The 14,377-nt window shown below is 49.5% G+C and overlaps 1 protein-coding gene across 1 annotated transcript in view; it reads left to right on the top strand.

The window, feature by feature from the left end:
• pdia5 (protein disulfide isomerase family A, member 5) overlaps positions 1 to 14,377 on the top strand; it is a 139,752-nt gene that overhangs the window by 79,934 nt on the left and 45,441 nt on the right. Inside the window, exon 15 of the mRNA XM_078404316.1 lies at positions 2,750 to 2,880. Within this exon, the coding sequence (XP_078260442.1) occupies positions 2,750 to 2,880 (131 nt within the window). The remainder of the gene's footprint in view (positions 1 to 2,749; positions 2,881 to 14,377) is intronic.

Genomic DNA, 14,377 nt, shown 5'->3' with positions numbered 1-14,377 from the left:
ACCCAGAGAACCTATGCTGCACGCCCTCAATAGCAATAGCAAGGTCCGTTTGTGCTGAAGGTGTTCACCCGTTAAACCGTTAATTTCTACTTGTAGGTGTGAACGTTAGACGTGTGATCTACCTGTGGATGCCCAGTGTAGACGTATGCGTGTGTGTGAGAGAAAAATAATGAGGTCTTTGTGGGTTTCGTGCAAAATGGATGATGATGTAATTCCTATTGACTCCGTTCCGAAGATGAGTGGCAGTCATTGCTCTCTCCCTGGGAGCTAATACTGCCTCACCAGAATCTCGTTTGGTGAAGACAGCTGGTGTGATGGGATGCAGCGTATTGACCCGTGTCTGTGCAGGAACGCCGCGGGAATACGACTGTCGTCACCTCGCCCAATCACCTCCCCCAATCCCCCAATCGTCATCCCTCAACCCAGCGAAAATAATTGGGATGGGATCGTGTGGCCGCGGCTGGCAGCTTTGACAATAAATGCAGGTTGGAACATTGTCCTCGCAAGTGGCACTGTGCTCGCACAGATGTTATTCATTATGAATGGCGATTGCTTACTATCTGTGCTTGCTCAGAAAAGTGCTGCTCAGATGGATGACAGCAGGTTATTTTTCCAGAGCCTGCTTGACCTCCGGAGAATGCCGGCTTTGCAGAGGACAAGTATTGTTTAGTTTGTGAGGTCTGAGGAAGGACCTCGACACGAAACGTCACCCATTCCTTCTCTCCAGAGATGTTGCCTGTCCCGCTGAGTTACTCCACCTTTATGTGTCTGTCCATTGTTTAGTTTAATTTGTTGTCACGTGCACTGAGGTACAGTGGAAAACTTTTTTGGTGCCTGCTATCCAGTCTGCAGAAACTCCATGATTACAATCAAGACTTCCACAGTGTACAGATGCAAAGGGAATAACCCTTTAGTGCAAGATAAAGTCCAATTAAAGTTAGTCCGAGCGTCTCCAATGATTATTTCTTGATTAGTACGGGTGTCAGGGGTGATGGGGAGAAGGCAGGAGAATGGGTTTAGGAGGGAGAGATAGATAGACAGTAGACAATAGGTGCAGGAGTAGGCCATTCGGCCCTTCGAGCCAGCACCGCCATTCAATGTGATCATGGCTGATCATCTCAATCAGTACCCCGTTCCTGCCCTCTCCCCATACCCCCTGACTCCACTATCCTTAAGAGCTCTATCTTGCCATGATTGTATGGCGGAGTGAAGTTGACGGGCCGAATGGCCTAATTCTGCTCCTATCACTTAGTAGCTCAGGACCGCTCTCTGGTTGGTGAGTGGGCGGCTCCGTTGCCTGATAACAACCGGGAGGAAACTGTCCCTGAATCTGGAGGTGTGCGTCTTCACACTTCTGTGCCTCTTGCCCGATAGGAGAGCCCAGAGAAGATGGAATGACCGGGTGAGACTCGTCCTTGATTACGGGATGACAAATGAATGGAACAGTGGGGAAAGGAGCTGGAGAGTGACACTGAAAGTTAAAGGAAAAATGTGATTAAACATAGACATAGAAAATAGGTGCAGGAGGAGGCCATTTGGCCCTTCGAGCCAGCACCGCCATTCATTGTGATCATGGCTGATCATCCACAATCAGTAACCCGTGCCTGCCTTCTCCCCATATCCCTTGATTAGACAATAGACAATAGGTGCAGGAGTAGGCCATTCGGCCCTTCGAGCGAACACCGCCATTCAATGTGATCATGGCTGATTCCGCTAGCCCCTAGAGCTCCATCTAACTCTCTTTTAAATTCATCCAGTGAATTGGCCTCCACTGCCCTCTGTGGCAGAGAAATCCCCAAATTCACAACTCTCTGGGTGAAAAAGTTTTTTTCTGGTTTTAAATGTCCTCCCCTTTATTCTTAGACTGTGGGCCCCTGGTTCTGGACTCCCCCAACGTTGGGAACATTTTTCCCGCATCTAGCTTGTCCAGTCCTTTCATAATTTTATACGTCTCTATCAGATCCCCTCCCATCCTTCTAAACTCCAGTGAATACAAGCCCAGTCTTTCCAATGTTGTTGAGAAACTATTGGTTATATGTTAATTCCCGGAATGGCGGGACTGTCATATGTTGAAAGACTGGAGCGACTAGGCTTGTATACACTGGAATTTAGAAGGATAAGAGGAGATCTTATCGAAACGTATAAGATTATAAAGGGGTTGGACACGTTAGAGGCAGGAAATATATTCCCATTGTTGGGGGAGTCCAGAACAAGGGGCCACAGTTTAAGAATAAGGGGTAGGCCATTTAGAACGGAGATGAGGAAAAACTTTTTCAGTCAGAGAGTTGTGAATCTGTGGAATTCTCTGCCTCAGAAGGCAGTGGAGGCCAATTCTCTGAATGGCATTCAAGAGAGAGCTGGATAGAGCTCTTAAGGATAGCAGAGTCAGGGGGTATGGGGAGAAGGCAGGAACGGGGTACTGATTGAGAATGATCAGCAATGATCACATTGAATGGCGGTGCTGGCTCGAAGGGCCGAATGGCCTCCTCCTGCACCTATTGTCTATTGTCTATTGTCTATGCTATTGTGGACATAAAGAAAGATTTTAAAACAGGGATTGCAGGTTTTAGCAGTGGCTGCCCATGTCATTGCAAGGATGAAGGGCCATCTGTGTTTTGTAGGACTGGAACGTACATGCAGCTCGAGGTGGTCACTTGGGTAAGATAATTCAGCTTGGATCGGCTGAGTGCTGTTTTGTAAGAATGCTCTTTTTTCATTTTTTCCTTCCTTCCTTCCTTCCTACCACCAGCCCTCAAGCTCCTCCACCACCCGAACAGTCCTGGGATGAACAGCAGTCCAGCGTCGCCCATCTCGGCGTGGAAGATTTTAAAGAATTCCTCAAGAAAAAGAAGCAAGCTTTGGTCATGTTCTACGCCCCTTGTAAGTCTTGCATTTGTGTACAACCTAAAGGGCCTGTCCCACTAAGGCGACTGCCGGCGACTAGGCGGTGTCGCCGAACGTTTGCCGGGGTGTCGCGGGCACAATCGTGAGGAGTCTTCAATGAATCGTAGCGGATCTCGGCGCATCGCGGAAAAAATTTCCAGATAGAAATTTCTCAGCGACAGCTGGCTTGTCGCCAGGTATCGTAGCGTATTGCGGGCGCTGTCTGTCGCACGCTGTCCCCAGGTTTGCTAGGTTGTCGCAGATGCATTTAGAAACACATAATATTAAATTAAGAAAAGGCATTTGAAGATACCAGAAGATAGTTTTGTTTAACCAATTTATTTACCGTCAGGACATTTGACGGGTAGATTGGAGGCAACAGTTTGACAGTCAGGTAAGCGTGGGAATTTCGCCATGTTTCCGAAGACGGTGTAATCTCTTAGCCAGGTGCTAGTTTCACAAAAAAAGTAACTTGTGTCGACCTGACTCGGCATTGTCGTGGTCATTGTCGCAGGGGAAAAGAAAATTTTGCCGATCTGTTACGACTTTGACAGTCGCCTTAAAAATCGCGTAACTGGGACAGGCCCTTTAAGCGGATTGCTGAACTTGTTCTTTTTCTGTCTCGAGACTTCTGAAGACTGAGTTGAGAAATGATCAATTGCGCAGATCGCATGCAGTGTTTCATTCATCCAATAATAGACGTGAGTGGATGTCCATCCTCATTGGTGAAGCACCTTCCTAAATGTGTAGGAAGGAACTGCAGACGCTGGTTTACACCGAGGATAGCACAAAATGCTGGGGTAACTCAGCGGGACACGGCAGCATCTCTGGAGAGGAGGAATAGGTGACGTTTTGGGACGAGACCCTTCTTCACTGTCTGAAGAAGGGTCTTGACCCGAAACGTGACCCATTCCTTCTCTGAGTTGAGTTCTCCTCTGCCGAGTTACTCCAACATTTTGTGTCTACCACCTTCCTAAACCACCACTATCGAAGGTATTGTTGATTAATACGTTTCCAGATTTGGAAGCAATCGGAAAAAAGTAATGAGAGATTCTAATAATTGGCAAATATGGGAGACTGGAGTGTGTGAGACTCGGAGGTGGTCTTGTAGGCACTTACATGAGCCTGACGTGCTTGTCCCGTGTAGGAAGGAACTGCAGATGTTGGTTTACACCGAAGATAAGACACAAAATGCCGGAGTAACTCAGCGGGACGGGCAGCATCTCTGGAGAGAAGGGATGGGTGACGTTTCAGATCGAGACCCTTCTTCAGACCTTGTTTTAGGAGGGAGGGAGTATGAGGGATGGAGTGAGTGTGAGGGAGGGAGTGAGTGTGAGGGAGGGAGTGAGTGTGAGGGAGGGAGTGAGTGTGAGGGAGGGAGTGAGTGTGAGGGAGGGAGTGAGTGTGAGGGAGGGAGTGAGTGTGAGGGAGGGAGTGAGTGTGAGGGAGGGAGTGAGTGTGAGGGAGGGAGTGTGGAGGAGGGAGTGAGTGTGAGGGAGGGAGTGAGTGTGGGGGAGGGAGTGTGAAGGAGGGAGCGAGTGTGAGGGAGTGAGTGTGGAGGAGGGAGTGAGGGAGGGAGTGTGAGGGAGGGAGGGAGTGTGGAGGAGGGAGTGTGGGGGAGGGAGTGAGTGTGGGGGAGGGAGTGTGAGGGAGGGAGGGAGTGTGAGGGAGTGAGTGTGGAGGAGGGAGTGTGGGGGAGGGAGTGTGAGGGAGGGAGTGTGAGAGATTGAAGGAATGAGTGTGTGGGAGGCAGTGATTGAGAGAGTGAGCGAGGGAGGGAGTGAGTGTGAGGGAGGGAGTGAGTGTGAGGGAGGGAGTGAGTGGGAGGGAGGGAGTGGGAGGGAGGGAGTGTGAGGGAGGGAGCGAGTGTGAGGGAGGGAGTGAGTGTGAGGGAGTGAGTGTGAGGGAGGGAGTGAGTGTGAGGGAGGGAGTGAGTGGGAGGGAGGGAGTGTGAGGGAGGGAGCGAGTGTGAGGGAGGGAGTGAGTGAGGGAGGGAGTGTGGGGGAGGGAGCGAGTGTGAGGGAGGGAGTGAGTGTGAGGGAGTGATTGAGGGAGTGAGTGTGAGGGAGGGAGTGAGTGTGAGGGAGGGAGTGAGGGAGGGAGTGTGAGAGATTGAGGGAATGAGTGTGTGGGAGGCAGTGATTGAGGGAGTGAGTGTGAGGGAGGGAGTGAGTGTGAGGGAGGGAGTGAGGGAGGGAGTGTGAGAGATTGAGGGAATGAGTGTGTGGGAGGCAGTGATTGAGGGAGTGAGCGAGGGAGGTAGTGAGTGTGAGGGAGTGAGTGTGAGGGAGTGAGTGTGAGGGAGGGAGTGCGAGGGAGTGTGTGAGGGAGAGATTGAGGGAGTGAGTGTGGGGGAGGGAGTGTGAGGGAGGGAGTGAGTGTGAGGGAGGGAGTGAGTGTGAGGGAGGGAGTGAGTGTGAGGGAGGGAGTGAGTGTGAGGGAGGGAGTGAGTGTGAGGGAGTGAGTGTGAGGGAGGGAGGGAGTGAGTGTGAGGGAGAGAGAGTGTGAGGGAGGGAGTGAGTGTGAGGGAGTGAGTGTGAGGGAGGGAGCGAGTGTGAGGGAGGGAGTGAGTGTGAGGGAGTGATTGAGGGAGGGAGGGAGTGAGTGTGAGGGAGGGAGCGAGTGTGAGGGATTGTGTGAGGGAGAGATTGAGGGAGTGAGTGTGGAGGAGGGAGTGGGAGGGTGGGAGTGTGAGGGAGTGAGTGTGAGGGAGGGAGCGAGTGTGAGGGATTGTGTTAGGGAGAGATTGAGGGAGTGAGTGTGGGGGAGGGAGTGGGAGGGAGGGAGGGAGTGTGAGGGAGGGAGGGAGTGTGAGGGAGGGAGGGAGTGTGAGGGAGAGAGTGAGTGTGAGGGAGTGAGTGTGAGGGAGGGAGCGAGTGTGAGGGATTGTGTGAGGGAGTGAGTGTGGGGGAGGGAGGGAGGGAGTGAGGGAGGGAGGGTGTGTGAGGGAGGGAGGGAGTGTGAGGGAGGGAGGGAGTGTGAGGGAGGGAGTGAGGGAGGGAGGGAGTGAGTGTGAGGGAGTGAATGAGGGAGGGAAAGATTGAAGGGTGGTTGAGGAGTGATTGAGTGAAGGAGTAAATGGAGGTGGGTGATTTCAGAGTAATGGGAGATTTGAAGAGTAACTCCAGTGCATTTATGTTTGGTTCACAAAGCAGCCCCAGTTTGCCGGTGGGAGTGAATATTTAGGGTGGCATGGACATGTTGGGCCGAAGGGCCTGTTCCGTGCTGTATGACTGATAGAAATTTATGAAATTATGAGAGGCATAGGTAGGGTGGACAGTCAGAATTTGTTTCTCTCGGGTAGAAATGACAACGCCTAGAGGGCATAGTTTTAGGCTGAGGGGGGGCAATGTTTAAAGGAGATGTGCAGGCCTGTTTTTACACATGGAGTGGTGGGGGCCTGAAACACGCTGTGCCAGGTGTGGACTCCTGTATATCGGCGAGACCAAGCGCAGGCTCGGCGATCGTTTCGCTGAACACCTCCGCTCAGTCCGCCTAAACCCACCTGATCTCCCGGTTGCTCAGCACTTTAACTCCCCCTCCCATTCCCACACTGACCTTTCTGTCCTGGGCCTCCTCCACTGTCAGAGTGAGGCCCAGCGCAAATTGGAGGAACAGCACTTCATGTTTTGCTTGGCAAGCTCGCACCCCAGCGGTATGAACATTGACTTCTCTAACTTAAAGTAGCCCTTGTTTTCCCTCTCTCTCCATCTCCTCTCCCTTCCCAGTTCTCCTATCAGACTTACTGTCTCCGACTACATTTTATCACTAAGGTAGACACAAAATGCTGGAGTAACTCAGCGGGCCCGGCAGCATCTCTGGAGAGAAGGAACAGGTGACGTTTCGGGTTTTATCTCTGTACCGCCCACTCCCCTGACATCAGTCTGAAGAAGGGTCTCGACCCGAAACGTCACCCATTCCTTCTCTCCAGAGATGCTGCCCGTCCCGCTGAGTTACTCCAGCATTTTGTGTCCGTATCTTCGAGGAGGACAAAGTCTTCAGGTACACGAAGAAGCAAGTAACTGCAGATGCTGCTTTACAACAACAAAAAAGAGGCACAGTGCTGGAGTAACTCAGCAGGTCAGGCAGCATCTCTGGGGAACATAGATGTGACGTTTCGGTTCGGGACCCTTCCTCAGACTGATTTGAGTCGGTGGGGGAAACCTGGATAATAGAGGTAGGATGAAGCTGGAAAAGAGATGACAATTGATGGGTAGATACAGGTGAAAAGGTTGGGGGGGGGGGGTTGATTGGAGGATGGGTGGATGCACTGCATCTCTAAACTAACTAAATGGTGATTGGATTCTGATATATTGTGCAATTAACTTTCTAGATATTGTGCAGCAATTATCCTTGCCATGCTAATACACTGGAGAGCTCATTTAGTTAAAGAGAAACATGATTAATTGCTTGAAATACAGTATGTTGAAAAATAAGTGAAACTGGGAATGTTTCTCACTGAGCAAAGATTAAATGGATAATTAATGACGCGTTCAAAACGATGCAAGAAGAACAATGATGCGTGAACATAGATTTAAGATAATTTGGAGAAAGATCAAGGGATTGGAGAAAGATAGTGGCAGCAGGGGGGCTCAGCGGTAGAGCTGCCGCCTCACAGCGGCAGAAATCCGGGTTCGATCCTGACCACGGGTGCTGTCTGTACGCAGTGTGTACCTTCCCTCCTCCCCCTCCCCCCCCCCCCATGACCTGCGTGAGTCTTCTCCGAGATCCTCGGTTTCCTCCCACACTCCAAAGACGTACAGGTTTGTAGATCAATTGGCTTGGTATTACGGTAAAATCGTCCCTGGTGTGTGTCGGGTAGCGTTAGTGTGCGGGGATCGCTGGTCGGGCCGGACTCGGTGGGCCGAAGGGCCTGTTTCCGCGCTGTATCTCTAAATTAAGCGAAAACTAAACTAAAATCAAAGAGGAGATACAAATTTTTTTTGTTGTTGCTTATTTTGAGTTATGATGAGAAATGCATTCCCTGAAAGACTTGTAAAAACAACTTCCAAAAGCAATATAAATAAATACTTGAAAAGGGATGAACATGGCAGACTGTTGGATAGCTCCTGAAGTGTGAAGAACGAGGAACCATAATTTTGTGCCGTACAATCGTGCCCTGTGGACCTGGTGGAGTTGTAAATATGCTCGTGCTCGGCAATATCTACACAAAGTTGCTGCCCAGAAACTTTGAAACTTGCAGATGTACACTGATCAGCCAAAACATTATGACCACTGACAGGTGAAGTGAATAACATTGATTATCTTGTCACCTTGGTACCTGTCAAGGGGTGGGATATATTAGGCAGCAAGTGAACAGTCAGTTCTTGAAGTTGATGTGTTGGATGCAGGAGAAATGGGCAGGAGTAAAGACCTGAGCGACTTTGACAAGGGCCAAATTGTTATGGCCAGACGACTGGGTCAGAGCATCTCTGAAACGGCAAGGCTTGTGGGGTGCTCCCGGTCAGCAGTGGTGAGTACCTACTGACAGTGGTCCGAGGAGGGACAAACCACAAACCGGCGACAGACAGGGTGTTGAGCGCCCAAGGCTCATCGACGCGAGGGCAACGAAGGCGATCCCGTCTGGTCCGAACCGACAGAAAGTCGACTGTGGCACAAGTTCACGGAAAATTTTAATGGTGGTCACGGGAGGAATGTGTCACAATACACAGTGCATCGCACCCTGCTGCGTATGGGGCTGCACACAGAGAACCAACAGCATATTAGGCAGGTGGTCATAATGTTTTGGCTCATCACGTCATAATGTTTTGGCTGATCGGTGTATATCTTGATGGACACATAATTCTGTCTATTAGAAGGGATGCATTCAACAGCTTGGCTATCGAGCATTACACTCGTATGGGGCAGCAGTGGGTGGTGAGGGCATTGATACTGGGCCCATATGGCCTGTATCAGTAGTGACTCTCGGCAATAGCATCAACTTGGAAACAGAGAGATGAGGGTTTAAGTCTAGCTTTGGAGACTAGTCTGGCATTAAAGTCCAATCTATCACTTTAACAGAAGAGCAGCAAAGTTTTCCCCAGTGTCCCGAGTCAATATTTATTTCTTACTCCCCATCAAAATGACAGATGATAATAATATTGTCATCTACTGCAGCATTCCTCGTACGAATGGGGAGCTTTGTTTACTTTAGATTTTTTTTAGAGATACAGCGCGGAAACAGGCCCTTCGGCCCACCGAGTCCGCGCCGCCCAGCGATCCCTGCACATTAACAGTATCCTACACACACTAGGAACAATTTTTTTTTACATTTACCCAGTCAATTAACCTACATACCTGTACGTCTTTGGAGTGTGGGTGGAAACCGAAGATCTCGGAGAAAAACCCACGCAGGCCAAGGGGAGAACGTACAAACTCCGTACAGACGGCGCCCGTAGTCAGGATCGAACCTGAGTCTCCGGCGCTGCATTCGCTGTAAGGCAGCAACTCTACCGCTGCGCCACCGTTCTGCAGCAGTTTAGATTCACGGAGGCCCTTCGGCCCACCGAGTCCGCGCCGACCGGCGATCCCCGTACACTGACACTATCCTACACACACTCGGGTCAATTTACAATCAAACCAAACCAATTGACCTACAAACCCGCACGTCTTTGGAGTGTGGGAGGAAACCGGAGATCCCGAGAAACAACCCACGCAGGTCACGGGGAGAACGTACAAACTCCATACAGACAACACCCGGTAGTCAGGATTGAACTTGGATCTCTGGCGCTGTAAGGCAGCAACTCTACCGCTGCGCCACAGCACTTTGGGATATTCTGAGAGTGTAAAGATTACTGTAAAGACTTGGGTCTTTATTCTTTGGAGCGTAGAAGGTTGAGGGGGGACTTGATAGAGGTTTTTAAAATTTTAAGAGGGACGGACAGAGTTGACGTGGGTAGGCTTTTCCCTTTGAGAGTGGGGAAGATTCCAACAAGGGGACATAACTTCAGAATTAAGGGACAAAAGTTTAGGGGTAACATGAGGGGTAACTTCTTTACTCAGAGGGTGGTGGCTGTGTGGAATGAGCTTCCGGTGGAAGTGGTGGAGGCAGGCTCGATTTTATTATTTAAGAGTAAATTGGATAGGTATATGGATGGGAGGGGATTGGAGGGTTATGGTCTGAGAGCAGGTAGATGAGACTAGGTCAGAGAAAATGGTCGGCGTGGACTGGTAGGGCCGAACGGGCCTGTTTCCGTGCTGTAAATGTTATATGGCTATATGGTATAAAATGCCTTTATTTCATATTTGTTTCGTAAATGATAGCGGAGTCTTTGTTTATCCTTTGCACAGTGGAGATGGTGGAGAATTTTGTTTCTCCTTTCCACAGATGCAGCTGGACCCGAGTGTTTCCACTACTTTCTGCTTGTTTCTTCTTTCCAACGTTACCCTGACAAGCCTTCTCGTCTATAATTGCAGGCCTCTGGAGCAGTACAATGGAATACATTCTCTATTGCACAATAGTCAGATCTAAATGTGATGTAAAACAGGGGGGGGTGAAAAAAAGTTGGCATGGCAACAGAAACTAGGCCAGTGTCGCCTGGTCCTTATTTTGATAGTTGTGGATATTTGAAGAGTTGTTACAGTGAGTGTTTTCAAGAGGCAGTGATGGTGCTCTTGTGGGTTTATCCTTTTATATCAGAGGAATAAGTAGCACTGTGAATTTCACATCTTGGCCTTTGCCATTTCCCTCCCAGTTATCTCTCCGCTTCCTGTACTTGGACGAATGCAATCTATGGGCACCAGGTACCCATGATGTTTAGAGATCGAGCATGGAAACAGGCCCTTCAGCCCACAGATACCACGCTGACCATCTCTCCCCCTTACATAGGGGTTGCCAACTTTCCACTCTCAAATACGGGACAATGTGACGTCACCGCCCCGCACCACACGTGACCTCGCCCAGGCAGCGGCCACGTGTTCCCGCTCCACCAATGGCGGCCGCCCGGGCCGGGAGGGGGGTTGCTACGCAACCTCCATTATGCGGCGCCTGGGTCTCCACGCCGACACTGTCTCGACCTACATTGTCCGGAAGGTAGACACAGATTTTAACCAGCATCTGCAGTTTTTATCCTACTACACTGTCCGGGCCTATAGCGTCCAGGCCTACAGTGCCCCCCCAGGCCTAATACAGGACAAGGGTGGTCCCGTACGGGACAAGCCAATTTAGCCCAAAATACGAGATGTCCTGGCTAATACGGGACAGTTGGCAAACCAACCCATACACTGGTTCCATTGTACACACTAGCAGCAATTTGCAGAAGCCAATAACCTACAAATCTCAAAAGGTCATAAGGAATAGGAGTGGAATTAGGTCATTCGACCCATCAAGCCTACTCCGCCATTCAATCATGGCTGATCTATCTCTCTCGCCTAGCCCCATTCTCCTGCCTTCTCCCCATAAACTCTGACACCTGTGCTAATCAAGAATTATTCGCTGGTTAGGGCGGCACGGTGGTGCAGCGGTAGAGTTGCTGCCTTACAGCGAATGCAGCGCCGGAGACTCAGGTTCGATCCCGACTACGGGCCCCGTCTGTACGGAGTTTGTACGTTCCCCCCGTGACCTGCCTGGGTTTTCTCCGAGATCTTCGGTTTCCTCCCACACTCCAAAGACTTGCAGGTATGTAGGTTAATTGGCTGGGCAAATGTAAAAATTGTCCCTAGTGTGTGTAGGATAGTGTTAATGTGCGGGGATGGCTGGTCGGTGCGGACCCGGTGGGCCGAAGGGCCTGTTTCCACGCTGTATCTCTAAAAATATATTTTTTTAAATCTATCTATCTCTGAGCATCTGGGTAGGAAGGAACTGCAGATGCTGGTTAATACCGAAGACAGGTGCAAAATGCTGGTGTAACTCAACGGGTCAGACACCATCTCTGGAGAAAAGGAACAGGTGACACTTCGGGTCGGAACCCTTCTTCAGACAGTCTCAGCATCTCCAGAGATTCTGCTGCCTGACCCGCTGAGTTGCAGCAGCATTTTGTGTCAACCTAAAAAACCTGCACGTATTTGGAATGTGGGGGGAAACCGGAGCGCCCGGAGAAAACCCATGCCGGTCACGGGGAGAATGTACAATCTCCATCAGACAGCACCCATAGACAGGATCGAACCCGGGTCTCTGGCACTCTGAGGCAGCAGCTCTACCGCTGTGCCACCGTGCCGCCCTAAACAACTCTCTCAAATGTCGCTTTGCAGGCTCTGCTCAAGAAAGTCTGCTGGTGATGAAAACTTGAAGCACCCATAAATAAGCTCTACCCACTTGCTTTGAAGAGTGATCAAATCATTTAGTTTCAAAATGCTGGAGTAACTCAGCAGGTCAGGCAGCATCTCGGGAGAGAAGGAATGTGTGACGTTTCGGGTCGAGACCCTTCTTCAGATCCTTCTGAAGACGGGTCTCGACCCGAAACGTCACCCAATTCCTTCTCTCCCGAGATGCTGCCTGACCTGCTGAGTTACTCCAGCATTTTGTGAATAAATACCTTCGATTTGTACCAGCATCTGCAGTTATTTTCTTATAAATCATTTAGTTTAGAGATACAATGCGGATACAGGCCCTTCGGCCCACCGAGTCCGTGCCGACCAGCGATCCCGCACATTAACACTTTCGTACACACACCAGGGACAATTTACCATTTTATCATGGCAATTAACCTACAAAACCTGTACGTCTATAATGAATGGGAAACCAGCATATTTGTTCAATTGAGCACTCAAACTACTGAGGGCAATTTAATCCCAAATAGCACCACCCATGCTGGATTGACAAAGCCAGCTGGTCAAGTCTGATATCTGCTGGTCTGGATGTCTCGATTCATATTTCCTATTTACATATGAGATTAGTGCCTATTCCCAGAGCATTCCCATTTATAGTGTGTGCGCCCACTTGTCAGTTTGGGATGTCAGTTTGTGGTTTGGCCACTTTCAGTCTGACATGTTGCCTGCATTGCCTTCTGTCATTAGAAATTTAGTATTAAATACAATTTTGATGCATAATATGTCCACGTAAGTGTTTTTGCTTTGACAAGCTTGACCTCATCTTATGATTTTAAACATTTTCTCCCATTTGTATTTTCCTCACTCCCCTTTAAATTTATTTATGGCATTCTGTCTTAAACAATCGAGGTTTGAGTTCCATGTTTTCTATTGATAGACTGTAATGCATACTCTGTACAAGGATTCACTCCAACGCCTTGTAGACTGGCAAATGATGTCAACTTAGATGGACACTTGCAACGTATGGACTAGTTGGGCCGAAGGGCCTGTTTCAATGCTCTATGTCTGTAAGGATTCAAACACTTGATAAATCTTACAGAAAGGTTTGTAAGTGTTCGTGAATGCTATGTGGATTATGTATTGTCCTATCGTGTAGAACCTTGCAGCACAGGGGGAGGTCACGACAAAAGCAAAATAGTGTGGGTCCTGAAAATCAAAATCACCCTGTGAGTGTGAATGGGTGATCGATGATCGGCATGCACTCGGTGGTAGGGTTGCCAACTTTCTCACTCCCAAATAAGGGACAATAGGTGACGTCACCGTCCAGCGCCCCACGTGACCTCACCCAGTCAGCGGCCACGTGCTCCCGCTCCATCAATGGTGACCGCCCTGGCCGGGAGGAGGGTTGCTATGCAACCTTCGTTAGGCAGCCTCTGGGCCTACACTGTCCAGGCCTACACTGTCCCCGGGCCTACAGCAGTCCCCGGGCCTACAGTGTCTGGGCCTACAGCGCCCCCCGGGCCTAATACGGGACAAGGGCGGTCCCGTACGGGACAAACCTATTTAGCCTAATGTACGGGATGTCCCGGCTAATACGGGACAGTTGGCAACCCTACTCGGTGGGTATCCCTAAATTAAACTAAAGTATCAACGTTTCAACTGGAGCTCGAAAAGGTTTCTCCCAAAATTTACAACTCTTTTATTTTAGCGATGCAGCATGGAAACAGGCCCTTCAGCCCACTGAGTCCCACGCTGACACACTCGTTCACACTAATTGTGTATTATCTCACCTTCCCATCCACTCCCTAACGGACACCAAAACGTTAGTCCCATTTGCCCAAGTTTGGCCCATATCCCTTTAAACCTTTCCTATCCATGTACCTGTCAAAGTGTCTTTTAGTTCTGCACTTTAAAAGAACTAACCCCTTTTCTGGAGAAAACCATTTGTCCTTCACACTTTTAAATGAACCTGTTCTAAAGCAATTTCCCGTTCATCTTTTCAAAGCTAAGAATAGCCCAATGGGCTCGATTATCACCATGTAATTGCCTCCTGAAATCTGATATTGCCTCTCTCATTCATTGACCTTTTCATTTTGGTGTTAATGATAAACTTTCAAATTATGTCCTGAATGTCCAAGAAAAGATCACAAATATGTTTAGAGCGTATAGATAGTGTGGAAACAGGCCCTTCGGCACACCGAGGCCACACCTACCAGCGATCCCCGCACACTAACACTATCCTAGGCACACTAGGGACACTTTTACATTTATACCAAGCCAATTAACC

This window comes from Rhinoraja longicauda, chromosome 8 (genome assembly GCF_053455715.1).
Source record: "Rhinoraja longicauda isolate Sanriku21f chromosome 8, sRhiLon1.1, whole genome shotgun sequence".
Taxonomy (NCBI): Eukaryota; Metazoa; Chordata; class Chondrichthyes; order Rajiformes; family Arhynchobatidae; genus Rhinoraja; species Rhinoraja longicauda.
This window is presented reverse-complemented; position numbering and strand designations above follow the sequence as displayed.